Below are 27964 nucleotides of genomic sequence, written 5' to 3'. Positions count from 1 at the left end.
AGAAAAGAGAAGATTGAGGGGGGGAGGGGACATGATAGCGGTTTTCAGGTATCTAAAAGGGTGTCACAAGAAGGAGGGAGAAAAATTATTCTTCCTGACCTCCGAGGACAGATCAAGAAGCAATGGGCTTAAACTACAGCAAGGGAGGTTTAGGTTGGACATTAGGAAAAAGTTCCTAACTGTCAGGGTAGTTAAACACTGGAATAAATTGTCTATGGAGGTTGTGGAATCTCCATCTGTGGAGATATTTAAGGGTAGGTTAGATGAATGTCTATCAGGGATGGTCTAGATGGTAATGGGTCCTGCCACGAGGGCAGGGGACTGGACTTGATGACATCTCGAGGTCCCTTCCAGTCCTTGTATTCTGTGATTCACAGACAACGTCTTCCAACGGTCTAGTCCCCTCTCAAGATAGCCGTCATCCCACTTCCTCACTGCTTGTCCCTTCTCAAAATGGCTGTTGCAATCCTGCTTCCCCCAGTCACCTGAATAAATTATTAACAGTTTATATCACGCTCCACTCACTCACTGTCTTTTTACATGAGTAAAAAGACAGTGAGGATCATTTCTTGGCTTGCAGAGCCACTTTTAGCTAGTTGTATAGACTGTCAAGTATCAGAGGGGTAGCCGTGTTAGTCTGAATCTGCAAAAGCGACGAAGAGTCCTGTGGCACCTTATAGACTAACTGAAGTGTAGGAGCATAAGCTTTCGTGGGCAAAGACCCACTTCGTCAGATTGAAGTGTTCCCCTACAGGTTTTTGTATGTTGCCATTCCTAATATCAGATTTGTGTCCATTGATTCTTTTACGTAGGGACTGTCCTGTTTGGCCGATGTATATAGCAGTGGGGCATTGTTGGCACCATCCCGGACACACCACACGATCCATTGTTTACAGCCAAGCACTGAGGTACAACCGCATATGCTCCAACCCCTCAGACAGAGACCTACACCTACAAGACCTTCAACAAGCATTCTGTAAACTGCGATACCCACACGAGGAAGTGAGAAGACAGATTGACAGAGCCAGACGTGTACCCAGAAGCCTTCTGCTACGGGACAAGCCCAAGAAAGAAACCAACAGAACACCACTGGCCATCACCTATAGTCCCCAGCTAAAACCTCTCCAACGCATCATTAGTGATCTTCAGCCCATCCTGACAATGATCCCTTGCTCTCACAGGCCTTGGGAGGTAGGCCGGTCCTTGCCCACAGACAACCCGCCAACCTGAAGCATATTCTCACCAGCAACTACACACCGCACCATAATAACTCGAACTCAGGAACCAATCCTTGCAACAAACCTCGGTGCCAACTCTGCCCACATATATACACCAGCAACACCATCACAGGACCTAACCAGATCAGCCATACTGTCACTGGTACATTCTCCTGCACATCCACCAACGTAATATATGCCATCATGTGCCAACAATGCCCCACTGCTATATACATCGGCCAAACAGGACAGTCCCTACGTAAAAGAATCAATGGACACAAATCTGATATTAGGAATGGCAACATACAAAAACCTGTAGGGGAACACTTCAATCTTCCTGGACACACAATTGCAGATCTAAAAGTAGCCATCCTGCAGCAAAAAAACTTCAGGACCAGACTTCAAAGAGAAACTGCTGAGCTACAGTTCATCTTTAAGTTTGACACAATCAACTCTGGATTAAACAAAGACTGTGAATGGCTTGCTAACTACAAAAGCAGCTTCTATTCTCTTGGAATTCACACCTCCAGATCAGCTGCTAGAAGTGGGCCTCATCCTCCTTGATTGGATCCACCTGGTCATCTCCAGCCTGATCCTGGCCTGCATATTTATTCCTGCCTCTGGAAATTTCCACTACATGCATCTGACGAAGTGGGTCTTTGCCCACGAAAGCTTATGCTCCTACACTTCAGTTAGTCTATAAGGTGCCACAGGACTCTTCGTCGCTTTTGTATAGACTGGTGGCACTGGATTTTAATGCTAGATGTTTTCACCCACATGTTGCTCTGTGCGCCCTGAGATCTGCCAGCTCTCTTTTTACCTTCATTTTTTCATTTTATACTTTAAAAGCTTTCTCTGCTGGTGGCTGGTCATTTTTTGAGGCTTAGTTTTGTGGATTTGATCTGTTTTGGTCCTTTTAACTTCTACTTACCTCTTCATTTATCCTGCCATACCACATTTTGCAGAGCACAAAATTAAGCCAACCTCTTGTTTTACCTTGAGCTATTATATTTCATATTTGTACTTATGGTGGATAAATGTTTGGAGCCTGCAGTTTGGCACTCCAAGATTTTGGATTTATCAGACAACCCTAATCTTAGCCATTAATATTCTGGTATATTTTGTTGCAGTGTTTAGTAAAGCTCTTAAAATCAGTTTTCTCAGGAAAGAAAGCTTAGCGCTTTTTGTTAACTGTTCGAATACTCAGCACAAACTTAAGTCTTCTCAGGTTTATAGAAAATACTTAGTTCATCTGAGCATGCCCAGAAGTTTAACAACCTAGCTATTCCCATACCAGCGCTACATCATTTGTTTAATTTGCACTTTCACTTCCAGACTAGTAATTTAATATCTATTTTTAAAATTGTCAGATAAAGCTGGGTAAAATAATGCACATTTTGGACTGGACAAGAGCAAAGACTATAACAGGCAAAATTAAGCTATATGCGAATATACTCTCCTTTCCAATAACGGTATTGTCATGATACTTGTTGCTATAGACTGCATGTTTGTATTTGTCAGAGCAAATGGCCATGTGGATCCATCAAAATAGCCATAGCAACAGACAGCAAGAAAGAACCCTTAATGTTATTTTTCTTGGATAACTTGATTTCTGTGTTGCAACATTATGTGCATTGTAGAGCTGGACAGGAAACAGTGTTCCCATCTTGTGAATATTTTTGTGATTTCAAAAATGTTGACTGTTTTGCATAAGGACAAAAATGAAAGGTTTTGATTTTTTTCATGAAAAATTTAGAACTAGAGTTCCTGGAATAGCCAGTAGTCTTATGGTTAGAACACTCTCTTGGGTTGTGGGACATACAGATTTAAGTCCCTGCTCTGCCTGATTTGGAATAGGGATGTGAACCCAGATCTCCCATGTTATTTTGTTACTGACCTAAAACAAAGACTGTATATCCAGAGTCAGCCAGTAAGGAATATTTGTCACAGAGTTTAACGTGGCACTTGTTTGTGTAAGAAGTGTCAGAAGGCTGAGGATTGCAAAGATTAATATAAATGTTTTCATTATTTAAAAGAAATACATGGAAAAGTTTGGGGGATTTTTGTTTTCATTTTTGTGTGGTGTTTGTCCCAAATATTGCCACTTTGTGCTAGTGTATGAAAACTAAATATTGGAATTGATTAGAAATAAAAGTGAAACAGACTAATCTGCCTGAGCCAAAAAATAATGTAAAAAATAATAAAACAGAATGATGGTAAAAAGCTTTAGATTTTTAAATGATTTTAGCTTTACCAGTGCTGTGTAAGGTGCTGTTACTTATGCAGGAAAGTAAATTCATTCTTTAAAAATACGACGGGTCAGATTCCTCACACTGAAATTTTAAACCTCTGATGGATTTGGCCCATTATATTTAATTTCACATTTAAAAATAGTAAAATAAAACCAATCACATAACCATGACTAGCATTAGTTGAGACGGTCTCTTTCTCTGTTTAATTTTTTTAAACCCTTCTTCTTAGGGATAATATTTGTGTACAGATTTGGTTAATATGCACAGGAAATGGATCAATTAGAAGTAACTTTCTAAATTAACTGACTGCCCCTATTAATACACTGACAGCATTCTGGTGCCAATAGTGCCAAATGAGAAATCCCACATTGTCACTGTGGGAGAGGCTAGGACAAGATGAGAAATGTTATTCTTGGCACTCAAAAGATTAAAAATTTTAAATATTTATAGGGTCTTATCTAAACTAATGATTGGTTCCTGGAATTGAGGCAGAGATGTGTAAATCCCTAGAGCTTTAAGATCATATCCAATCTGAATGAATCTTAACCTTTAATAAGGAATTGGCATATGAAATCTTCCCTGTGTTATTCCCTTCTCTTCCATACTGCAGTGCCCCTACCTTTCTTTCTTTCTTTCTTTCTTTCTTTCTTTCTTTCTTTCTTTCTTTCTTTCTTTCTTTCTTTCTTTCTTGGGTTGTTTCATACAACATAGAATGTAACAAAAGTGAAAGATAAAATTTGGAATCATCGCTGCTTGAGCTGTTTGGTTTGATTCAGAGTCACATGTCATTTGCCTTTTCTCTGCTTCATCCGTAACTTTGCAGTGATGTACGTTCCTTTTGGTGCAGTAACAGAATGACTCCCTTAGTTTGGTTTTAGCTTGTTGCTATACAGTTTTTATTAATCTTTTCACCTTCGCAAAACTTCCTAAAGATTTAACCATTTTATATCTTTTTACATAAACATTCTGGATTATTTCTTATTGGTGAAGCTCTGGCTCTTATAAAGATTGGAGGAAGCTATAGGATGCATTTGTTGGTATTGTAAATCCACATTTTTTCTGTCAGTTGTAAAATAGCTCTAGCTCGACAACTGTAATGAAACCTTTGATAATGCTTTGGCTGCCTGTAGCAAATGGGCTTATTGTGTGAGCCAGAAGTCCTTCTCAAAAACTGATGTGGGGTCTGAGGAAGAAACAGGATATCACAACATACAGCTAAAACAAACCCCAACTCTTACCTCAGTTAATTTTGAACATCTTAGAAGAACCCCCTTAAGTGTATGAGGGAGACTTAATATATTTGGTGGACACAGTTTTTCAACAAATAAAAGAATAATCATTTCCTCTGATTCATTGTATTTCTATCTTGCTTATAAGCTTGTAAACACTACAAAAGGATAATGCTTAGAGCAAACTTTAGTGATAAACCAGAAGGGAAAACTCACCAGAGCTAGCAGCTACTTTCCTTAAAAAAAGTTTCCCAAATTCAATAGGCTTGTGAGCCTAAGGCAACTTTAAATAAAGTTAAAGGAGAGTAAAAATAAAAATATAAAATGTTGTTTTGGGTCTCACAAAAGCTAAATAAGTCAAAATCTGGATTATTCAATTATGTATGATTGTGGGATTTGTTTTGTGAGCAGTCTCCTGCTTAGATCAGCTCTCTCCCATCCATCCTCTCTGAAGAAGGAAAGGAAAGGATTTTACGTTTTGCTTCTTGGGCTCAGTTCACGCTCTGCCTCTGATGTGCCCTTACCATAAAGAAGCATGCTCACCAGAAATAGAGGTGCACTCATATCTTTTTGAATATTACCATAAGCTATAGTACTGCAGCACCACTGACTTCTGGACTTCTGTGCTTTGTAAAATGAAATTAGCTCACTGAGATTTTTTTTTTTTTTGAAAGCTTCACTTCTCCTAATGCAGGGGTGGGGAACCACCTCACTGACAGCCCCTGACGGAAAAGCAGAAACATACACCCCCACATTCCCCTTGCACAGCAGAGCCTATGGGGGCCTGGGCTAGTAGATTTTGTGGGGAAAAGCCTCCAGGCAGTGCTTTACTGTACCAGCCGAGGGAAGGGAGAGCAGCAGCGTGTCAAGCTGCTTCCTCCCCCACCAGGCAACTGCGGGCAGGCAGGAGGTTCACCATCCTTGTATAATGGGAGCATTCAGTGTGGCAATAGCATAAGATTCCCTAAGATGAAAGACTGTGAATTTTGAGCTTCAGGGGGTAGCCAAGTTAGTCTGTTACAGAAAAAAACAACAAATGGTCTGGTAGCACTTTATAGACTAATGAAACATGTAGATGGTATCATGAGCTTGAAGTGGGCACAGCCCACTTCAAGCTCATGATACCATCTACATGTTTCATTAGTCTGTAAAGTGCTACCAGACCATTTGTTGTGAATTTTGAGTGAGTTTCATCCTGAAGTTTGGCACTCCACATTTACTTTCCTGTAGTGAATTGTTTTTGAACATCCATATAGTGCGTGCCCAAATTGAGATCTACATGCTCTCTCTTTTAGCTCTTGATTGAAATGGATTTTGCCTTACTATCAATTTTGTTTAGTTAACTTGTCTGTTAAGCAAAACTAAATGCTTTGAAGATCTCTTCATGTTGACTGAAGTGTCATTGAGACAGGCAGCTGTCTACCCTTGGTGAAAGATAAGTTAAGAAAGTCAAATCCCCATTCCTGACGTGCACATGCCTTACAGTCTCTGCCAGTCTGCAGCAGCCAAGGAAAAAAGAATGAATCGCACTGTCACCATTTTTTAGTTAATGAAGGGTATTCATTATAACGTCCCACAAGATTCCGAAAGACCTAAAATGACCAGCACGTTGGGAGAGTGCACAGTTTCCATGCAATTTACTGTACATTTCATGAGAAATAGCCATTGTTGGCAAGATTGATGATTGAGAGCCTGCACATCAGATGTCTGACCTTTCTTTGTTCCAGAGCTGCTATTTGACCACAGGCAAATTGTTTAACTGCTCTGTACATTAACGTCTCATTAGGCCTGGTGCAATGTACAAGTTAATGAATGGTGGGACAGTGTTTTGAGATCCTCAGGTGGAAAGTACTATAGGAATGCAAGCTATTACTAATATTTAAATTACTGGCTTTCTAATTGAAAATCAATGGTACTTGTGCTCCTAAATCACATAAGCCCATTTGAAAATCCACTCTAACTGTTCTGTAATATAGTAATATGTCATTAGCAACTGATCTGCACTTTAATCATTGAAGAGAAGTGAATAAAAAAGCAAGATGTAGTCCCTTACCTCTCCAGAAGTCTTGAAGGGGATAATATTTTTAAATACAATAATTTTAACATGCAAAAATTAAGGGGGGGATTTTTAAAGAACCAAGGCCCAAATCTTCATAAGTATTTAAGCACCCAACTGCTATTGAAACCAACAGACGGGAGGTAATTAAACGCCATTAAAGGTCTGGAAACAAATGACTTAGGAGTACAAGTCTCTTTTGTCATTTAAATGGTTTTGAAAGCCCCACCCCTTTAGCCTTTGTCTGTTTAAAAATATCCTCATAAGGCATCGTCGTAAACAATTCTGAAATACTCTTTGTGCTTACTGTTGCCAACACTTTGCAGGCTTGAAACAGAACTCCTTCATCATGCACTCATTTGCCAGTTACTTTAAAATTGTTCATGGAGGCTGGACTGTTGGCATTAATTACTTTTAAAGAGTAATGGCACTGAAGCATTTGTTTTGAAGTTAAAATCCTACACATGCATCAAGAGCATTACATGGACATTACATACAGTTAAGGGGGAAGAGAGAACGCTAGGTCAAATTTGGGTTTGCCAGCATTGGGAGTGTCCCTTTAAATGAAAGATGAGAAATGAAGTAGCAACTGTTGTCATTTTGCTAGAAGATAAGTTCCTTTGTATTACTTAGGGCCAGAGTTTGTAACAGTGCTTTGACTTCTACTGTTATATCTTGAACTGCTGCTGTCAATCACACTTTTTTTTTTTAAGATTCGAGGCAAATTTACTTTGGATAGTTTTTTAACAGGTGTTTCCTTTACATTACGAATGGTTTAAATGGGAAACTTGCTTTTTGTTCTGAGTTTTCAGCTGAAATCACATGGCAGTCTGACATAGGCGATTGTATGTTTACTCATCTGTGCTAATGCTGACAGCAGATATTTGCAGATTCCCACAGTTGGCTGGGATTGGACACAGAACAGATGTTGGGGATTATGGGGAAGGATCGAGAGAGGCTTTAGCCCTGTGTGTTTGCGGAAGTAATTCATTGTGGAGACACTGACAGGACCTGCTGAACCTTCACGGAAGAGTTCTGTGAAATAGGCCTCAGTGGAATTGCATATCAGAAAGTAGAAGAAATGTTTTCCTGGTAGCTTTAATTAAATGGAAAACATAAATCAGTGCAGTAAAAGAAAGCTAAGTGCAGCAGAATCTTATCACAGTTCTGCAACAATCTTCTTAACCAAACCCAGAATATATTCATTACTTAGACACAATACCTTTCAGCCTCCAGAAGCATAGGTGTTTTGACTTCCACCTTGGTGGACTTTCTGGGAAGGACAAGGATGATGGGTTTTTAAGAGATAGCAAAAAACATTTCCATGCAGTGGGTTTAGACATATAGGAGAGTTTCTTTGACTTTGAGGAAGGCTAGTAATCTTTTATAAATATATGCCTTCATAGCTTTATGATTGCAGATCCCTTCCTTGGGCAGCTCTTTTTTCTATAGGCAGTCACTCTGTGGGTGCTAAGCACTCACCAGCCACAATTGTTTGGTGGTACTGCTGCTGATCAGCTGTTTGGTAGCACCCCTGATCAGCTAATTGGGAGGTGATGTCAGACAGCTGTTCCGCAACACCACCAAACAGCTGCTTAGTGGCTCCTGGAGGAAATTGGGAGTAGGGTTGCCAGGTGTCCGGTTTTCTCCCGGACGGTCCGTTATTTCTGGCCCCTGTCTGATTTAAAGAAAAAAACAGAAAATACTGGACATGTAAAATGTTTTTCTTGGATGGAAGCCCAGTGGGGACATTGTTCCTCTGCCGCATCTGTCATGGGTGGGGGGAAGCAAGGAGCGCAGGGATTCTTAAAGGCACAGCAACCTTTTTTTGTTCTCCCAGGATTCTTAGGGGGTTTTTTGGCTCAACAAGTTTGGCCTCCCATGGGTTTTTTTGTTTTGGTTGGTTGGTTGGTTGGTTGGTTGGTTGGTTTTTCTCAACCATGTTTTTTTCCTGCCATGTTCGGGATTTTTGATGAAAGCATCTGGCAAGCCCAATTTGGGGAGAGAAGGGAACAGCAGGTGGAGGTCAGGCAGTGGTTTCTGGGCAGGAGTGGGAAGAGGTGAAGTTGAGGGCAGGGCTTTGGGGGAAGGGGCAGGGGTGGAGCCTCGAGATGGAGCAGAGGTGGACCACCTCCTGAGGAAACTGAAAGTAGGCACCTATGCTTTACTCAGCTTCTCCTTTTATCTCCAGACTCTCCTTTGTGGGTATGAGACGCAGCAAACAGAGCAGCTCAGAAATCAGCAAACGATTGAGCTGTTGAGAGCGTAGTAAATTACTTGGACCGTGAGAAACATAGGAGTTCTGCCATGGGACAAGATATTCTTTACAGACACTATGTGCCACCATGTCACAGCAAGCCATGAGACTTGATGGATCTCACCCTGGGTGGGAATTGGAGGGAAGTTGATTTTTGGTTGTTTTGATTTTCTTTACCCATTGATTGATTTAGGATGATGTTCTCCACCTCTGATGTTCTCCACCTCTGACTATCTCAAATTATTTTTACACATCGCACAGCAATGGGCTAGCTGCTGTTGGCTCTGCCCCTTCCATTTGAGGCCCCACCCCTTCCAGGAGTATGGAGCCAACCATCCTCCCACTTTGCCCAGGGGCCCATGGAAGCTGTCGGTTCCCTTTCATACAGGACTTGATTAATAAAGAATTAAAGAAGGGTAGTGCAAATCAACATGGATTTATGGAAAATTGATCTTATTTAATTTACCAGATATATTTTAATCATGCAATTACAAGTTTGGTTGGCACAGGTAATAGTATTGAGGTAAAATACTTAGACTTCGGTAAGGGTTTTGACTTGGTACCACGCAACATCTTGATTTAAAAATTAGACCAATATAAAATTGACATGGCAATGGATTAAAAACTAGATAATTGCGCATCTCAAAATGTAATTGTAAAGAGGGAATCATTATCAAGTGGGTATGTTTACATTAGGGTCCCTCTGGGATCAGATGTTGGCTCCATGCTGTTCAATGTTTTTTATCAGTGACCCGGCTGGCTTTATGCAAATGAAGCCCGGGAAATTCAAATCCCGGGCTTCATTTGCAATTGCGGATGACTACATTACCCCCGCTAGTTCGAACTAGCGGGGTAGTGTAGACATACCCAAGGATAGGAACTCTGGTAACAGGAATGGTAGGCACCATTCCCGTTCCTCATCAGACCATCTAACAAATACCAGCGTCCTCATTAGGGTTTTTGAAGGTATGATCGGGAACAGAGTATCAATCGACAATTCGACCCTTCCCTTCCTAGAATGTCTATCTACTTTCCACTGTGCCTGGTCAGCAATAACAACAGACACAGTGGAAAATGGAAATTCTATCTCATTCCTTTCCCACCTTCCCTACACCCTCCTTCCCCATCCCTCTTCAGGGACCCCTTTTATGAGCATCTCTGACATTTAAAAGGCAGAGCTGCAGTGGGGTTAGCTCTTGGGGCCAGCAGCTAACCCTGCTGTGATTCTGCAGTCCCCCCCCTTATCAATTAATCGACTAGTTGATTAGCTGATTAAATGCCATTTAACATCCCTACTCGGAGTGAATTCAAAAGGTTCTGATGGGGAGCAGAAAACCTTCTACCAGAGCCACATATTTGGCAAAGTGCAAGTGCTTTTCCATCTGGATGGGTCAAAGGAGAGTCCCCCCAATAGATACTCCTATCCCCTCTGTCCTCAATTACCTTTTGGACCTCAGGGTGCAAGTTCTGTGGACTGCTGAATACAGGTCAGATTAGATGATCATAATGGTCCCTTCTGTTCTTGGAATCTATGAATCTGTGAAAAAAAATGTATCAGTGATCTGGAAAAGGCAGTAGAAAAACACATACTTCAGGAGCTTCAGGAGCTGTGATTGCCAGAGTTATGAACTAACCAATCAGTCACACACCTCATCTGGAACTGGAAATATGCAGTCAGACAGCAGCAGAGACCCCTTTCTAAACAAAGCCCAAATACTACAGTAGTGTGTTAAACATAAGCTACTAAAAAAGGGGGGAAAGAAGCATTTTTCTTCTGCACAGTAAAGTTTCAAAGCTATATTAAGTCAATGTTCAGTTGTAAACTTTTGAAAAAACTACAGGTCAAACCTCTCTAGTCCGGCACACTCTAGCCTGGCAACGTCCATGGTCCGGCATGATTTTAATTAGCCAGATGTCTACTTATCATGGGTGTGGCCAAGTTTCCCACAGTGCCATAAAGTTTGTTTACAGCCCCCAGTCATGGCTGTCAGTGTTCTGTGCTGTTTTTGAGCCCTAAATGTCTTCTAACAGCCCAATAAGCCATGGAAGTGTTGGAAATGTTTCTAGACAATATTGACCTCCCTTGGTTCAGCAAACTCTCTGGTTCTGCCCTAGTCAAGTCCTGAAAGTGCCGGACTAGAGAGGTTCAACCTATACCAGAACATTTTGTTCAGAATTACGAACATTTCTGAGTTATAAACAACCCCCATTGTAGAGATGTTTATAACCCTAAATGTAGAGACGACACAATGGAAAAGTGGAAAAGACTTTGGAGGATAAGGGAAAAATAAAAATGGACTCAAGACTAGAGAAAGGTGTCGAATACCAAAAAAAAAAATGGTTTTAAGAAACTAGGAAAATGATGTTGTTTAACCCTGATATAGCAAGTTCAATTTTCAAAGCACTAGGCAAATATTAGCAAGTTCATCTTCACAACACTTTTGTTTAAGATGAAGGGATGTAGAGGCAAAGAGATTAGGTAGCACACCCAGTGCCACATAGAAGCGACTCAGTGGAAGAGCTGGGTCTGTAACTCAGTTCCTGGCTACAAACCATATACCCTTCACAATTAATCATATTTATCACTTAGTAACACTTCCTAACTTATCTGGTGGTGTGGAAGGATTGTGGAGGGACAACATTCCAAAACACACATTTGCTGTGAACAAAAAAAAAATCAATGCAATGATACAGTTGAAAATATAAACACACAGAAATCAGAAAATATGAATGTTATGGGCTCCCTCTGTAACTGTAAGTCAGCCCAATTGTGTGTATGTAATGTTTTGTATGCTGTTGCGTGTATCTTCATTAGGAAGCATTGGTTTCTGCTAGACATAATTATTCCCTCTGAGCCTTTAATGAAAAGATGGGCTCTATAAAATTTAACATTTCCCCTGCAGCTTACATGATAAAGTCTCAGCTATTAAACAAGGACAGCTACTATGTATAAAGAGAGGCTACTATTAAAAACTGTTTAGAAAAAGGTGTGGATACCAAACAAGAACAGTTATGAACTGAAGGTGGCTTCTAACAAAAGATGTACTGTGTAACTATGATACACAATGTAGCAGTTCACACCAAAGTGTGAACAAGACAAATATCTCTGCTTCATTGACAGCTGTAGTCCGGTTTGCAAAACATTCTTTGTATTTGTGTCTGCATAACTGCAATTTTAGTAGTGATTAAAAAGCTGAAAACAATTGAAAAATTGGAAAGGTTTCCAAAATGAGCTATAAGAATGAGTCGAGGTCTGGAAACTCAATCTATGTAGATAATCCAAAAGATGGTGAAAAGGTGACTTGATCACAGTCTACAAGTACTTCCATCCGGAAGAAATTTCTGGTAATAGATGGGTTGTTTAGTCTTGCTGGCATAATGAGATACAACTGTTGGAAGCTGAAGCTAGACAAATTTGGACTACTAATAAAGTGCCAATTTTTAATAGTAAGATTGGGCCAACAGGCTTTGTTCCTCCCGAGCATGTGAGTGGCCGGTCCACATCAGCCTCTTAGCCCTGTCTGAAGATTTCCTTCTGTACTGAACACTCACAGTGCCAGTGAGTCCGAAAGGGCAGTTCTACCCCTTCCCCAAGCTCACTCACCAGTGTTCCAAGACTTATTGAAAAATCAACATTAACAGTCCAGAGAGCTCCTTATGTAGCTCTTTTAAAACTCTTGCATGCAAGGAATCTGGACTTGCTGATTTAAAAATGTCTAACTTTAATAGCTTGTGTTTAATATCTTCCTGAGGTACTAATGGAATGGAAATAGTGTAGCTCTTTGAAAAGCTGTTCATTTTGTTTTGCAAAATCTTCATACTTCTCCCTATGAAAGGTGTTTATGTGGCCCTCATCTCATTAGCATATGAGCACCTCATGATTATCAGTAGATTTATCTTTACAACACCCCTAGGAGTTAGGGAAGGTAGCAAACAGATTCACAGAGAAACAGTTATGTCTACACAGGACAATTAACCCTGTTCTGAGCACCCATGTTAACCTAGTCAAGGTATGACCATCTTAACTGCAAAGTCTGACAAAAAAGGTGGTTAGAGACAAAAAGATATCCTTTAAAAATTGGAAGTCACACCCTACTGAGGAAAATAGAAAGGAGTATAAACTCAGATGAGTCAAGTATAAAAGAATAATTAGACAAGTAAAAAAGGAACACAAAGAGCAATTAGCAAAAGACCCAGTAATTAACATCATTGTTTTTTGTACATCAGAAGCAGGAAGTCCTCTAAATAGTCAATGGGGTCAGTGAACAATCGAGATGCTAATGGAGCACTTAAGGAGGACAAGGCCATTGTGGACAAGATAAATGAATTCTTTGCATCAGTCTACACTGCAGAGGATGTGAGAGAGATTCCCACACTTGAACCGTATTGTTTAGTGACAAATCCTAGGAACTATTCCAGATTGAGGAGTCAGTAGAGAAGTTTTTGGAACAAAAAAATTAATCAGTAATAAGTCACCAGGACCAGATGGCATTCACCCAAAAACTCCGAAGGAACTCAAATATAAAATTGCAGAACTACTAACTGTGGTTATGTAACCCAATCGCTTAAATCAGCCTCTGTATCAGACGACTGGAGGAGAGTAATAATAATAATAATGATTTTTTTAAAAAGTCTCCAAAAGCAATGCTGGCAGTTACAGGCCAGTAAGAGTAACTTCAATAGCCAGAAAGCTGGTTGGAATTATAGCAAATAACAGAATTATCAGACGCATAAATGAACACAATTTGCTGAGGAAGAATCAACAAGAAGACTTTTATAAAGGGAATCATACTTCACCATTCTGTTACTATTTTTTGAGAGGTTCAACAAACATGTAGACAAGATCAACAAACAAATGGATCTGTGTACCTGGACTTTCAGAAAACCTTTGACAAGGTCCCGCACAAAAATCTCTTAAGCAAAGTAAGCAGTCAGGGGAAAGATCCCCTGATGTATCAGTAACCAATTAAAAATGGAGCGGGGGGGGGGGGAGAGAAAGATAAACATGGAGTCCACCATGGATCTGTACTGGGGCCAATGCTGTTCAACATGTTCAAAAATTATCTGGAAAATGGGGTAAACATTGAAGTAAAATTTGCAGATGATACAAATTATTCAAGATAGGTAAGTCCAAGGCTGACTGCGAAAACTTACAAAGGGATCTCACAAAACTGGGTAAAAAAATGGCAGTTGAAATTCAGTGTTTGATACATGCAAAGTAATTCCAGTTGGAAAACATGGTCCCAACTATGCATACACAATGATGGTGTCTGCACTGGCTGTTACCACTCAAGGAAGAAATCATAGAGTCATCATGGATTTCTCTTGAAACATCTGCTCAGTGTGCAGCAGCAGTGTAAGGAGCTAACAGAATGATAGGAACCATTAGGAAAGGGATAAACAGTGAGACAGAAAATATCACAGTGCTATTATGTACAGCCATTGAACTCCCTCACTTCAATTCTTTGTGTAGTTCTGGCTGCCCCTTCTCAAAAAAGATATATTAGAACAGGGGAAATGGTGGAGGAGGGCAACAAAAGAAATTAGGGATACGGAATAGCTTTCATATGAGAAGCTTAGACAAAGAGTGGATATGATAGAGGTCCATAAAATCATGATGGAAAAAGTGATAGTTTTACCCTTAACATAACACAGGAACTAGGGGTCACCTGATGAAATTAGTAAGCAGTATACTTAAAAACAGACATAAGGGTGTACTTTTTTAAGTTGTGTCCCTCTAGGTACTCCTCCTCAGATGCATGTGGGTCTCTCGTGCCCTTGACAGAAAAAGTAAAAACCCACAATCCAGCATGCAGCAGCTGCACCAGGAGTTGTTTAGCCTTCTCTAGCCTATTAAACCTGCTGCCTATGATAACCATTAATTAAATTGACAAGATTGAAAAATAATTATATTTAAATTTCTATTTAATTTGTTCTCAGACTTGTCTGTATATTAAGCTTACTTCCTCAAGGCTAAATTCAACACTGAAGGGAAAAAACAGAGCAAAAAATAGCAAAAGTACAAATATTAAGACATGTGTATGAATTGCCCTCCTGCAATGCTTGCATTTGTGTCAGTAATCCAGCTAGGTCACTGGGAGTATTCATGTAAGTAAGGACTACTAGTATGCGCAAGGCCTGCAAGAGCAAACCCAAGGCAATGTAACGAGGTCATTAGGGGTGCGTCTACACAACAGGACTTAACTCAAAATAAGCTATACAAATTGAGCTATGTCAACTGAGTAGCTTATTTTGAAATTAGGAGCATTTACACAGCACTTATTTCAAAATAGAGCACTGTTGCCCCAACTTCTCTTACTCCTCGTGCAATGAGGGTTACAGGAGTCGGAGTAAGAAGTCCTCCAGCTTGACAGTATTTTGACATTATTTCGAAATAACTGCCTGCTGTGTAGATGCGGACTAGTTATTTCAAAATAATGTTGCTGTGTAGATGTACCCTAGGAGGGTATTTTACCACTGTTTTTGTTTGCTTACATTACATTTCTGGTTTTGGATTTGTAATATGGCTGTAGAGATTTTCCCTTGTTAGATAAAGCACCACACATCAAAACTAGCCTTTTGTGGTGCAGGCATTTCTAATCTGAAAGCAGGCCTGAGAGATCACAAATAACCTAGAACTGATTCTCAGACTGGAATTTGTTTACTTCCTCTTCTAGTGGGTGCCAAAGTATCTATAAAACCACACAAGTGTTTTAGCGCTCAGTGAATTTGAGTTTCTCTTGCAGTAAAAGATTTGCCACTAATCTGTCACTCCAGAAATAGCATAGAAGGATTGACATCCAACAACTGATGAATGACATCTCAGGAATACCTACCCAAACCAATGCTAATCAGGGACAAATTGTTGCTAACTACAGTTGCACTGTGAAATGGCCACCTATAAATAAACTATAAGAGATCAAGGAGAACTCCAAGTGCTACAGATAGATGTTGTAGCAGTTGAATGTGTGGCTGTTTTCTCTTCAGAATCAATACTGATTTCAAAGAAGAACAAGATAAGTTCATGCAGGCTATTAGCAAGGATGGACAGGATGACATCCCTCGTCTCAGTTTGCCAGAAACTGGGAATTGGCAATAGGGATGAATCACTTGGTGACTATTTGTGCTGTCCATTCCCTCCGAAGCACCTGGCTTTGGCCAATGTTGGCAGTCAGAAGACTGGGCTAGTTGGTCCATTGATCTCACCCAATATGACCATTCTTAATACTGAACCAGTGCTTCTGCATCGTTTGAGGACTGTTTTTTCTACTGAAATGTAAAATGAAGGTCCTAAGCACCAGGTGTAACTGAAAATCCTACAGTACTTACCACAAGTCCAAATTACAGTTTGTATTCTTTTTGCACTCCATGCATACCTAATAGGGATGTGAAAGATTAACTAGTTACTGGGTGATGGGTTAACCTTTATGAATGATGTTTACCAGTTCTAGTTAACTGATGGGAATTGGAGCAGGTCCCCTCCCGATCCCCCTTTTAAATGGTTAACCAGTTAAACATCGCATTTAACTGGTTAACCAATTAAATGGGATTTTACATTCCTAATATCTAAATTCCCTTATTACATCTACTTAAATTCCCCTGAAGTTTCAGTTACTCACTGTGTTCTTCACTTCTTCCCAAAATTATTGAACAGTTTAATCAAATGTATCTGCATTTTGGTGGTGAGCCAGCTGTTCTACTTGTGTGAGTCTGGCTACATCTAGACTGGCAAGATTTAGTGCAAATACTCTAAATGCAAGAGTTTTTGCGGTAGAGTATTTGAGTAAGAGAGCGTCTATACTGGCATGTGCCTTTGTGCAAAAGATTTGCTTTTGTGTAAAAGCATCCGTGCCAGTGTAGACGCTCTCTTGCGCAAGAAAGCTCCAATGGCCATTTTAGCCATCGGGCTTTATTGCGCAATAAATTGATGTTACCTGTCTACACTGGCCTCTTGCGCAAGAATATTTGCGCAAGAGGACTTATCCCTGAGCGGGAGCGTCAGAGTATTTGCGCAAGAAGCACTGATTTCATACAGTAGAACGTCAGTGTTCTTGCGCAAATACTCGCGGCCAATGTAGACGTAGCCTTTGTGTATACATGCACCAGAGTGTATAAATGCCATTGGATGGATGCCTTAGAGGTGTAAATAAATGACTCTCTCTCTCTTTTTTGCATAAAATAAAAGATAATGTAGGATAAAGGTTTATAAGATTAAATGTGGAACAGGAACATCATTTGTGAATACTGAGAGAACAAGTAAGTTACACAGCTCATTCCAAAGAAATGCTAATAACCCCCTTACACCACACCTCCACATCACATATCCTATATATGTCACAATTGTAGAAAAACACAGTTAGTTAGTTAGTTAGTTAGTTAGTTAGTTAGTTAGTTAGTTAGTTAGTTAAACATTTTATAGGAACTGTTTTTGTATCCCTTGTCCTGTAGTGAGATGTCCTTATTATCATTAGTCTAAATGTACAAGGTTCAGAGGGGGAGACATAAGAAAAACTCAACAAATTACCCAAAATTGATTGTCTACAAATAGCACTGCCATGACTTGAAGTAAATTTATCTTTGGGCCTTCCAGGACTAGACATGAGTGCTGGGCCTCATTGGAATTCTGGAAATAACACTGTCCAAATGCTAATGTTTTTGTTGCTAACCCTGCAAAGATGTGAAATATTACAAGTTATAGAAAACTTGTCATGGGGAAGGGCGTGAATCTGGCCCATGCTGGATCTCAGGTAGGAGACATTTTGGGAGGAAATTCCATATTTAAATGGGAGAAGGCTGAAACATTTCTGTGACCGACTGATAATTTTTTTTAAATGACAGCTATTTGAAGCTGTTCAAAGGTCAAGAATGTTCAAATGAGCCCTGAAGGATTTGGCAGAGGGAAAGAAAGAAGGTCAATGGTGCATGCTAAATTTATACATCACATGACTTTATGTATGTATCTGTGTGAATATGTGGATTCACAGATTTAGATCAACAGTGGTCTTAGCAATAAGTATGGTTTGTCTGTGTGCTTCTAAAACATTTTGACATCCTTCAAATAAAAGGGATGAAACCAATGGAAAGTATAATTACTCTTTAAGTATTATAGGCCAGATCTAAATCCCAGTGAAGTCAATAAGATTGTTTTCATTTACTTCAAAAGGCTTTGGATCTGGCCCTGTATGTATATTTAATAATGTTGTCACCTTCCTATTCTTTTTCAGAGGTAGTGACAACCACCTATTCACAATGACATGAAGCTGATCCATCCCTTAATTATTTCTGTTTCTTCATAGGCAGGAATGGTGCTGAGATGTGGATACTTCTGGCTTGGTTTATTTCTGGTGCCCACCGTGTGCCTTGTTAAAGATGTGGCATGGAGAGCGTAAGTTTAAAGGATACAACAGTAATTAATATTGTTGTATAAATCATTCTTCATCTATTGTTCATTCAATTCAGCTTCTTTCAGTTACATAGTTAACACTTTATCTGAGTGCTAAATTATAGTGACAAGCAAAAGTACTTATAGAATCTGACTCAGAGCTGTGTGAGGTCGTCATCTGTAATAACACAAGCAATATAAATGGATTAATAACTAAGGATACGTCTACACAGCAGCATTATTTCAGAATAACTGTCATTATTTTGAAATAACAAACTGCACGTCTACACAGCAAGCAGTTATTTTGAAACAATTTCGAGATGGAGGACTTCTTACTCCAACTCTTGTAATCCTCATTTCACGAAGAGTAAGGGAAGTGGAAGGAAAAGTGTTCTTCCTTCAACTTCCTGCTGTGTACACAATGCCAAAAGCCGAATTAAGCTATTTTGACTTAAGATTGCAATTGATGTAGCTACAGTTGAGTATCTTAATTTGACTTTTGCCCTGCAGTATAGACATGCCCTAAGAGAGCCATGAAATACTTTCCAAGGGTATGGGCTTCACTGTGGTCAATAAAGTTCTTTTTTGTTGTAGCTATTTGCATTGTATATTTCTAAATGAGGACCAATTGTTTTAGGCCCCAAAGATGTCCTGTCTGCATTAGGAGAGGACAGAAATTTATTCATTTTAACTAGATAGCCACAAAATGGAATGTAACAGTTTGTTAATGCGTAGGCCGAGAAACAGTGTCTCTTTCTATAGGTAATTATTTTGTATTTTGTCTGTATGTTTCATTTGAAATCTGTTTCTCTACAATCATGCAGTGGCTTGTCAGCTACTCTTTGGCCAAAATAGACAGTCTCCATTACAAAGGATAAATGGACACAAATCAGACGTCAGAAATGGTAACTCACATAAACATGTAGGGGACCATTTTAACCTGCCTGATCCTTCAATCATGGTTTTAAAAGTAGCCATTCTTCTACAAACAAATTTCACTAACCAATTACAGAGAGAGTCTGCAGAACTGGAATTTGTCTACAGATTTGACACCGTTATCCTGGTCTTGAACAAAGACATGAACTAGTTGGTGTATTACAAAGCCAATTTCTCCCACCTTTAACATCTGCATATCCATGTCAAAAGCTATGTGTGGGACACATCCAGCCCACTTAATTAGCCTCATTGACTGGGGTCCCACAATTGACAGGACCTTCTTCTGATGTTGTATACATCTCTTGATTTCTGTTATTTCCACTCCGATTCATCTGATAAAGTGGGTTTTACCCACAAATGCTCATAATCCTGTATATTTTGGTGAGTTTATAAGGTGCCACAGAACCCCTTGTTTTTAAAGTTACAGACTAACATGACTATCCCTCTGAGATTTTTCAGCCTATAAGATTTCCACTTCTTCCCTTGTAGAATGTCATATTCCTGACTGTTAAGATCTGTAAAGGTTTTTTTTCTTGATGCTCAGCCTAAATTAAGTGATTCTCATGGACTCACTATATTAGCAGCAACTTTCTGCTTGAAGAAGAAAACTGGTGATCTGAAGAATGCATTTCCAATACAGTCCTTATTAAAGGTACTCTCATGTTTAATTGTGTTCTACAGAAAAAGGCCTGGTGGAATAGGAAGATAGCAAGATTAATATATGAAACTTGCTGCCTCTCTGTGCCTCTTGCTCCGCTCCTCTGAAGAAGTGGGTTGTGCTCATGAAAGCTCATGGTACTGTATATTTTTTCTGTTAGTCTCTAGGGCTGTGGTTCTCAACTGGTGGTCCATGGTGACTTTTTCGGTGGTCCACAGGAACATTGTCCAAAGTCAAACGGCGTGAGCAGGCGCTGCCGTTAGGCTGATTTACGCCGTGTTCACAAGCACGCAGCGTGTCATCCATAGCATCACGTAGGATGCAACCGTGTTGTGTTGCCAGTAACTTCCGTCTGAGTCTCTGAGCATCAGTGTAGCTGCTACCATCGTGCTGAGCGGATGCTGTGTCGTTCGTCCTGTGCTACATGTGCCGTTTTATAGGTGTGATGTAGTTTGTTTATAATGGCAATGACAGGAAAAAATGTCAAGCGCAAACATTCGGAGGACTACATCAAATTCAGCTTCACTTGGCAAGAAAAAGAAGGCATGGATTTGCCACAATGTGTTATTTGTTTCAAAGTCTTGGGAAATGACTCAATGAAGCCGGCTAAGCTGAAACTCCATCTCGAAAAGTGTCACCCCAACTTGTTGCAAAAGGATGAAGATTATTTTGAGCGGCAGTTATCAGGTCTGAAATGGCAGCACCTTGACTCAACAAGTGCATTCTACAATAAGACAAGCAATGCAGTGTGCACTTCCTACATTGTTGCATACAAAGTTGCTCAGGCCAAGAAGCCTCATACCATTGTAGAGCAACTTGTGCTCTCCTGTTCAAAAGAAATGGTGCGGCTTGTTCTTGGTGAGGAAGCAGCGAGGAAGCCGAATGATATATCTGTCTCTAACGACACAGTATCAAGACGGATAAATGAGATATCACAGAACATCAGTAAACAAGTTGTGGATGAAATAAAGAAGTCTCCATTGTTTGCCATACAATTGGACGAATCAACCGACGTCGCATTGTGCTCTCAGCTATTGGTGTTCGCACGATACATGGTTAGGGAGACTTCAAAGATGTAAGACTCTTGATACCACCACAAAGGCTCAGGATGTGATGGAAATTGTTAACAATTTCTTTGAAGTACATGGTCTGGATTGGGTAAATCTTGTGGGTGTCACCACTGATGGTGCACCTCCCATGCTGGGCTCAAGATCGGGCTTCCAAACGCTGGTGAAACAGCACGCTCCAATGATAACTGGAGTTCATTGCTTCATTCATAGGGAAGCTTTGGCATCAAAAACATTGCCTGATCAACTGAACACCATTTTCAAAGGGTTGGTGAAAGTGGTGAATCACATCACCACACCAGGCTGTTCAAAAGATTTTGCCTGGACATGGGTTCCGACTTTGATGTGTTGCTGTTCTATACTTCTGTATGGTGGTGTCAGCAGGGAATGTATTCAACAGAGTTTTTCAATTGAGAGAGGAGTTGGATTTATTTCTCCAGGTTCAAGGGAAAGAGGAATTCCGAAATGTGCTGACGCAGTAAAATTTAGAACTTGCGGATCTTGGCGATATTTTTGGAATCTTGAACAAACTGACTCTTCAGCTGCAAGGGAAAGGTGCAAATCTGTTCTCTCACCAAAGCATCATCAAGGCTTTTCTTGGCAAATTGGAACTCTGGATCGTAAGAGTCGAAGGCAATAATTTGGTTCAATTTCCATATGTGGATGCCATGCTCGGGGAAAAGGAAGCCATTTAGATGCAAATTCTCGATCATTTACAGAAGCTACGAGACAAATTCCAAAGATACTTTCTGGAGGTGGATAGGACAAGGAATGGATTATCTTTCATCAGGAATCCATTTACAACAGATGTTAATAGTGTTCCAGAGGATCTGCAGGAGGCATTCTTGGATCTGAAAAATGATTTGGTGGCTCAAGACGTGTACCAGCAGTCTACCATAGAGAAATTTTGGGCCAGCATGACTGGGAGTTGCCCAAATCTGTCAGCACACGCAGTAAGATTTCTTTTGCCATTTGCATCAACTTATATGTGTGAGACTGGATTTTCGTGTTTGTTGCACATTTGTTCCTGCAAAAAGAGGAATCGGCTTGCAGTGGAAAGCAATATTCGTTGTGCATTATCAAGTACCACTCCAAACATTGAAAAGCTTGTCAGTGAGAAGAGAATCCAAAAATCTGTTAGTAAGAAATAAACTTCAAAGCAAAATGTTCGTTGTCTGCTCTTTTTTATCATGTCTCAAAAAGGAGGTGGTCCACGAACATTTTTTGATTGTCCTGGTGGTCCGTGGACTGAAACGAGTTGAGAACCACTGCTTTTGGGGCATGTCTACACTAGGAAATAATTTCAAAATAAGTAAAATTGAAATAATAACTCCTGACGTAACAAATTCGAAATAGTGCATCTATGCCATGGAGGAACATCAGAATTGCTCAGAATTATTTTGGGATAGCACGTCCACACTGATTGGAGCCTGCCACGAATTTAGAAGCACTCTGGGAATGGCATCAGGAGAGTGGATACTTCTTGTGGCTGCTTGGTTAGGCAAGCTGCGACACATGCTTTCATGGGCTCCTCTCTACGGCTGCATCTCACATACTACTTCTCCACTGCCTACCTCCTCTCGGGACACCAAATGGACGCAGTGTGCTCTGGTTGCCCTTATGGACACCACAGCACTAACACCATGGAGCAGCTGCTGCTGCTGCGAGGCTCATAGGCCTTGTGCTGTACCTCATGGCGCAATTCATCCAAACTACCCACATGCTGCTCCAGCACAACGACAACCAGCCTGAACCAAAGGACCTTTTCATCCAGATTATGGTGCTCCTGCTGCTGCACATGTCCCTAAGTCCTCTGGATACTGTGGAATGTCGCTTCTGGCAGGGGGAGATCAGTTCAGACTGGTGGGACCACATCATCATGCTGAAATGGGCTGACCAGCAGTGGCTCCAGAACTTTCGCATACAGAAGGCTACCTTCCTGGAGCTTGCAAATGGCTCACCCCTGTCCTCAGGTGACAGGACACCCAACTGCAACCCGCCATCCCCCTACAGAAGTGTGTCGCCCTGTGGAAGCTCACCACACTGGACAGCTACTGCTCCGTTGAGAACCAGTTCAGCATGAGGAAATCCAGAGTTAGGGCTGTGCGCCTGCAGGTAGCCAAGGCTATCAACAACATGTTACTATGGAGGGTCATCACTCTGGGAAAAGTCGACACCATTGTGGATGACTTTCCCACCATGGGCTTCTCCAACTGTGGGAGGGCTATATAGATGGCACGACCATCCCCATCCTAGCCCCTGACCACTGTGCCTCGGACTATATAAACAGGAAGGGATACTTCTTGATGGTGCGGCAGGCCCAGGGGTAGACCACAAGGGATGCTTCATGGACATCATCATTGGCTGGTCGGGGAAGAAGCATGATGCCCGCATCTTCTGGAACTCATAGAATATGCATGCTGGAACTTTTTTCCCCAACCACACCATCAGGGTCGAGGATGTGGACATGCCCATCTTCATCCTGGGCAATGCAGCCTACCCCTTGCTCCTCTGGCTCATGAAGCTCTACATGGACAGTCTGGACCAAACCAAGGAGAACTTCGATGCCAGGCTGAGCAGATGCTTCATGGTCGTTGAATGTGCATTGCCACTTGAAGAGGAGATTCAGGAGTCTTCTTACCTGCCTGGACTTCAATGAGTGCAACATCCCCTCCTCGGTTGCAGCCTGCTGTGTGCTCCACAATCTATGCGAAAGCAAGGGGGAGATTTTCCTGTGAGGGCGGGGGGTAGAGGCTGAACTGCTGGCCAGGGCAGCCGTATACCAGTGCTATTCGATGAGCACATCAAGGGGCTGTGCTCATCTGGGAGGCCTTGAGGGAGAGTTTCAGTCAAGGCCAGCTGTGAGTCTCTCCTCTGGTCCATTCTACAAGGGGGGGGCCCTGCATTCCCTCTATGAGCCTTTCCTCCCCCACCCCTCTCTTCCCCTGCCCTCCCTTCCCACCTTCCGCCATTCTCTGAAGAGCAAATTAAAAAGTCTTTATGGTTTGAACAAACAAGTCTGTTTATTTGGGGGATATAAAATGAGAGGGACTGAGGAAAGAGCCTCTAATGGGGGAAAGGGGAGAATGAGGCTGGGATTCGCATCTGTGTCATTCAGTTTGTGAGGCTTCAGCTGTCCTCAAGGTCCCACCGCCCCATATTCTGGGGCCTAGAATGGAAAGCCAGGGAGCTTGCTGGTGGCCTACTCCATGCCCTTTTCCTGCAGCCTGTAGTTTTAAAAGTTCTTCAGGAGAAGGGGAGCAGTGCAGCTGGCAGGTTGTGGCAAGAGCAAGTGCAGCTGTGCTGTGCATGGCCTCGGGAGGCCCATTATTTCAAATGAGCAGCAGCAGAGTGTCCACACTAATGCTATTTCCAAATAAGAGACTTTGTAGTATGGACGCTCCGCTCCCCTTGTTATTTCAAAATAATGAGGGGGGGGGGCATTCTGAAATAATTTCCTAGTGTAGATCAGGGCTAAGGTGCTACTTTTTTAATGTTTATTTTAAGTTACAGACTAACATGGCTATTGCTCTGAGACTTGTAACATAACATTTACATTGGAGCATGATAGGATTTAACATGGTCATTGTATTGCAGTGTTTTGTTTAATCCAAGGAGACTTCTCTATTGAAAATGATAAAGTCCCGCAATTACTGAGGCCAAAAAAAAAAAATCAAACTTGGGTACCTATAATGAGGCATATAAGTGGCCTGACTTCTACCCCTGAAAATCTGGTCACTTGGTGTAACCCCTATCCTGTAAAGAGTTATGCATTGCTTAATTTTACCCACTTGGAATTCAATGGAACTATTCTCATGACTAGGGATGTAAACTTTGCGTTTAACCAGTTAACCAATTAAGCAGGATCCCCAACCCCTGTATGCAGGGCTGCCACTTTCAGTCCCGTCCCCGGCATTTGGGGCTTCCAGCTTTTTCTCCCAGGCCTACTCTCGCCACCCCTACCCCTCGTGCAGGGGGGCCAACTCCCGACCAAGGTTCCTTCTAAGCTGTGTGTCAGCACAATCCCACAGCTACTTAATGAGCCCTGCTCAGCCAGGGTCTCATGGCTTCACGCACGGTGCTGCCTGGCTGGGGGAGAGGCACTTCTCCCTCAGCATCAGAAGCAGCTCTCTGCTGAGGACAGAGCAGTGAGTCTCTCCCAGCTAGTAGGGACACGTGTGCGGAGTCCTTTGCCCCTGGCTGGGCCGGGTTCATTAAGCAGCTGCAAGGCTGTGCTGCCACACAGCATAGAGGGAACTTTGCTCCCAATCCCATCCCACCTGAACTGAAACAGCCCTCCGTGGGGTGCTGCTCTCAGGTATCAGTTAATCACTTACCCAGAGATGCTTACCGGTTAACCGGTTACCCATTCACATCCCTAGTTTAGACAGTTAAATGTGCCCTCAAATTGCCTTCTCTTCTTACTAGTAGTGCTCAGCAATAATTACTAAAGAATTGTAAAATTTGATAAAGAGCCAATCTTCAGAACCTATTAGTCATTCAATATCTATTACTGACCCAACCTGAATAATTCTTTGTATGTTTTTATGTTTGATTTCAGCAACAGTAACTTTTTACTCATTCAGACAAGAATGTACATAGATTGTGAAGCTGACTAGATAAATATAGATTGATTTACTGGGTATTATCCAACTGATTTTAAACAGAGGCTCCTATCACTGTTAAGCAAGGAATCTGTTCTTCCAAACAAGACTTTTTTAGACATCATTGTAAAATTAACACCATTAACATTTAAACTAGAATAAATGAAATGTCACAGCTATCAGCACTACCATATGTAAGGAGTAAAGTTCTGTTTCCTTTCCAAGAGGCTTGCCATGCAAAACTTGAGCTATGACCAAAGCCCCTGGAAATTAGAAGGACTAGACAGGTTTTTTTTTCTGTAGCAATGGCTACAGGCTGCTGTCTATAATTCAGCAGAATCCATTGTCAGACATAAAATTCCAGAAGCTCTGGCTTTTTCATGGTCATAGAGTTTACCCCTTTCAGTTCCTTTTGGACATGAAGCATATGTCCACAGAAAGGGCATTTCTGTGACCCAAAAGACATATGCTAAATTTCAGTATGGAATGCTGCCAAAACAGAGTAAGTGCAGAGTACAATTTACATCTGGTAAAATACTGAAAGGGACATGAACAAGTATATTTCCAGACCCATGCAAATCTTTTTATTTCTAAACTGGGATACTGTATCCCATTCTAGAAATTTGTAATGTTGGCAAGTTCCAACTAGTTTTATATTTCCTTTGTTATTTAGGCTACAGTTGTCAACATATCGCCTATCTCCCATGTTCCCTGCAGCTCTGTACCTGAAACCTCTTTACTGAATCAAGAAAATGTGGAAAATTTTCCTTTCTTTTCAGAAAGAGGAGGAAGTTTACTATTAAGAGCTTGGCTTCAGTATCACATTGTTAACTCTGGCCCCAGTTTCCTAACTGCTGCTTTGGGAAATATATAGGGTTTTTTTTCTTTCTTATAGAAGTCCAAATTCTGCAACTCTTCCTCCTGAAGGAATTCTGCACCAAAAAAATAAAAATTCTGTGTCCAATATTTTAAAATATTTTAAAATTCTGCATATTTTATTTGTCAAAATAACACAATATAATCATGCCATTTTCAATTATTTTTGTAATTTATTTCAAAATATCTGTCAACAAGTATGTCTGTGACAGTACAGACAAAAAAAATTAGAATTTTTTTGACACATTGGTTCCTTACTGTGCATATTAATATAGAACTTTGAGTCATGAATTTGAATTACAACACAGAAATTTATCCTGCACCCCTCAGAAGCAGTAAAAAGTCTTGGCAAAGTCAGGAGTAATAGAGGAGTTGAGGGAAGGAGCCTGGAAACAAACCTAGAGGGTTGTTGGGTATGCATGAGAGAAGCATGGAGCAGGTGTGTTTTGGGGGGAGGGTTATTAGGGATGTGGGTAGCCTCCCCCATAAAAACACTGGCTAATCCCTTGTCTCTCCCATTCAGTCAGGCATATATGCGCCCATGAACTCCATACCCCTGTTCTCATGTGCCCCTGCAGCCTCCCTACTGCCCCCATTCTCATTTGGGCCTGTAGTCTCCCTCCCATTCAGCCCCTGATTCAATGCTGTCACCCCACTAGCTCCTGATACTTTCCCCCAATCTATTCCCCAACTAGCTCTTCTGAACCCCATTCTGTGACACATATCTCAGTAGCCCTGTGTGCCCCATTTTGTCTACCTGGTGCCCCCTCACTGTGAAGAATACAGCCTCTCTGGCTGGCTGCCCTCTTCTGGAACCACAGCAGCCCCTGGCGGGCCAAATGTGTAATTGCAGCATCTCGCTGCAAAGTCTATATTCTGCAGAGAAGAAATCTGTGGGGGAATTAATTCTGTGCATGCGCAGTGGCGCAGAAATTCCCCAGGAGTAAACTCTTTGAATAAGAATCACTTACTAAGTTGTGATGGTCCACAGAAGTCACTGGGATTGTTTGTGTGAATAATTGCTACTCATCACCCTTAAGGATTGCAGAATTGGGCCTATCAGGATACAAGGGAATCATCTGATGAAGCAGTTTGTTGTGAACTGGGGCAAAGGGACAAGTAATTAATATTGCTCTTGAACCATTATTGTTTAGTGCTGTTGTCCGAATTTTCAGGAGTCACACATTAATTAATAAATCTTGAAATGTGTAAAAGATCTAGGCCTTATTAAGTCCAGATTGAACCCATCTGCTCTGCCAATGGAAAAGATGAAGGGAGAATATAAAGAGACCCTCTGCATTCTCCTTTCTCGTAGCTCTCTGCAACAGCAGCTGGGCACAGATAAAATCCGTGAAGCACAGAAAATACTCCAGCTATGTTCCCCTGGGACACAGAACACCTCAGAGGGGGAAAAGGTGTAGCCATGGCAG

At 41.2% G+C, this 27964-nt stretch overlaps 1 protein-coding gene across 1 annotated transcript in view; it reads left to right on the top strand.

Annotated features, from left to right (window-relative positions):
• Window positions 1–27964, top strand: part of ATP8A2 (ATPase phospholipid transporting 8A2) — a 554076-nt gene that overhangs the window by 481956 nt on the left and 44156 nt on the right. Inside the window, exon 33 of the mRNA XM_014581486.4 lies at window positions 18308–18396. Within this exon, the coding sequence (XP_014436972.2) occupies window positions 18308–18396 (89 nt within the window). The remainder of the gene's footprint in view (window positions 1–18307; window positions 18397–27964) is intronic.

The sequence above is a fragment of the Pelodiscus sinensis genome, chromosome 1, assembly GCF_052426305.1.
Source record: "Pelodiscus sinensis isolate ZL-2025 chromosome 1, ASM5242630v1, whole genome shotgun sequence".
Taxonomy (NCBI): Eukaryota; Metazoa; Chordata; order Testudines; family Trionychidae; genus Pelodiscus; species Pelodiscus sinensis.
Note: the sequence above shows the minus strand (reverse complement) of the source record. Positions and strands in the feature narration are given on the sequence as shown.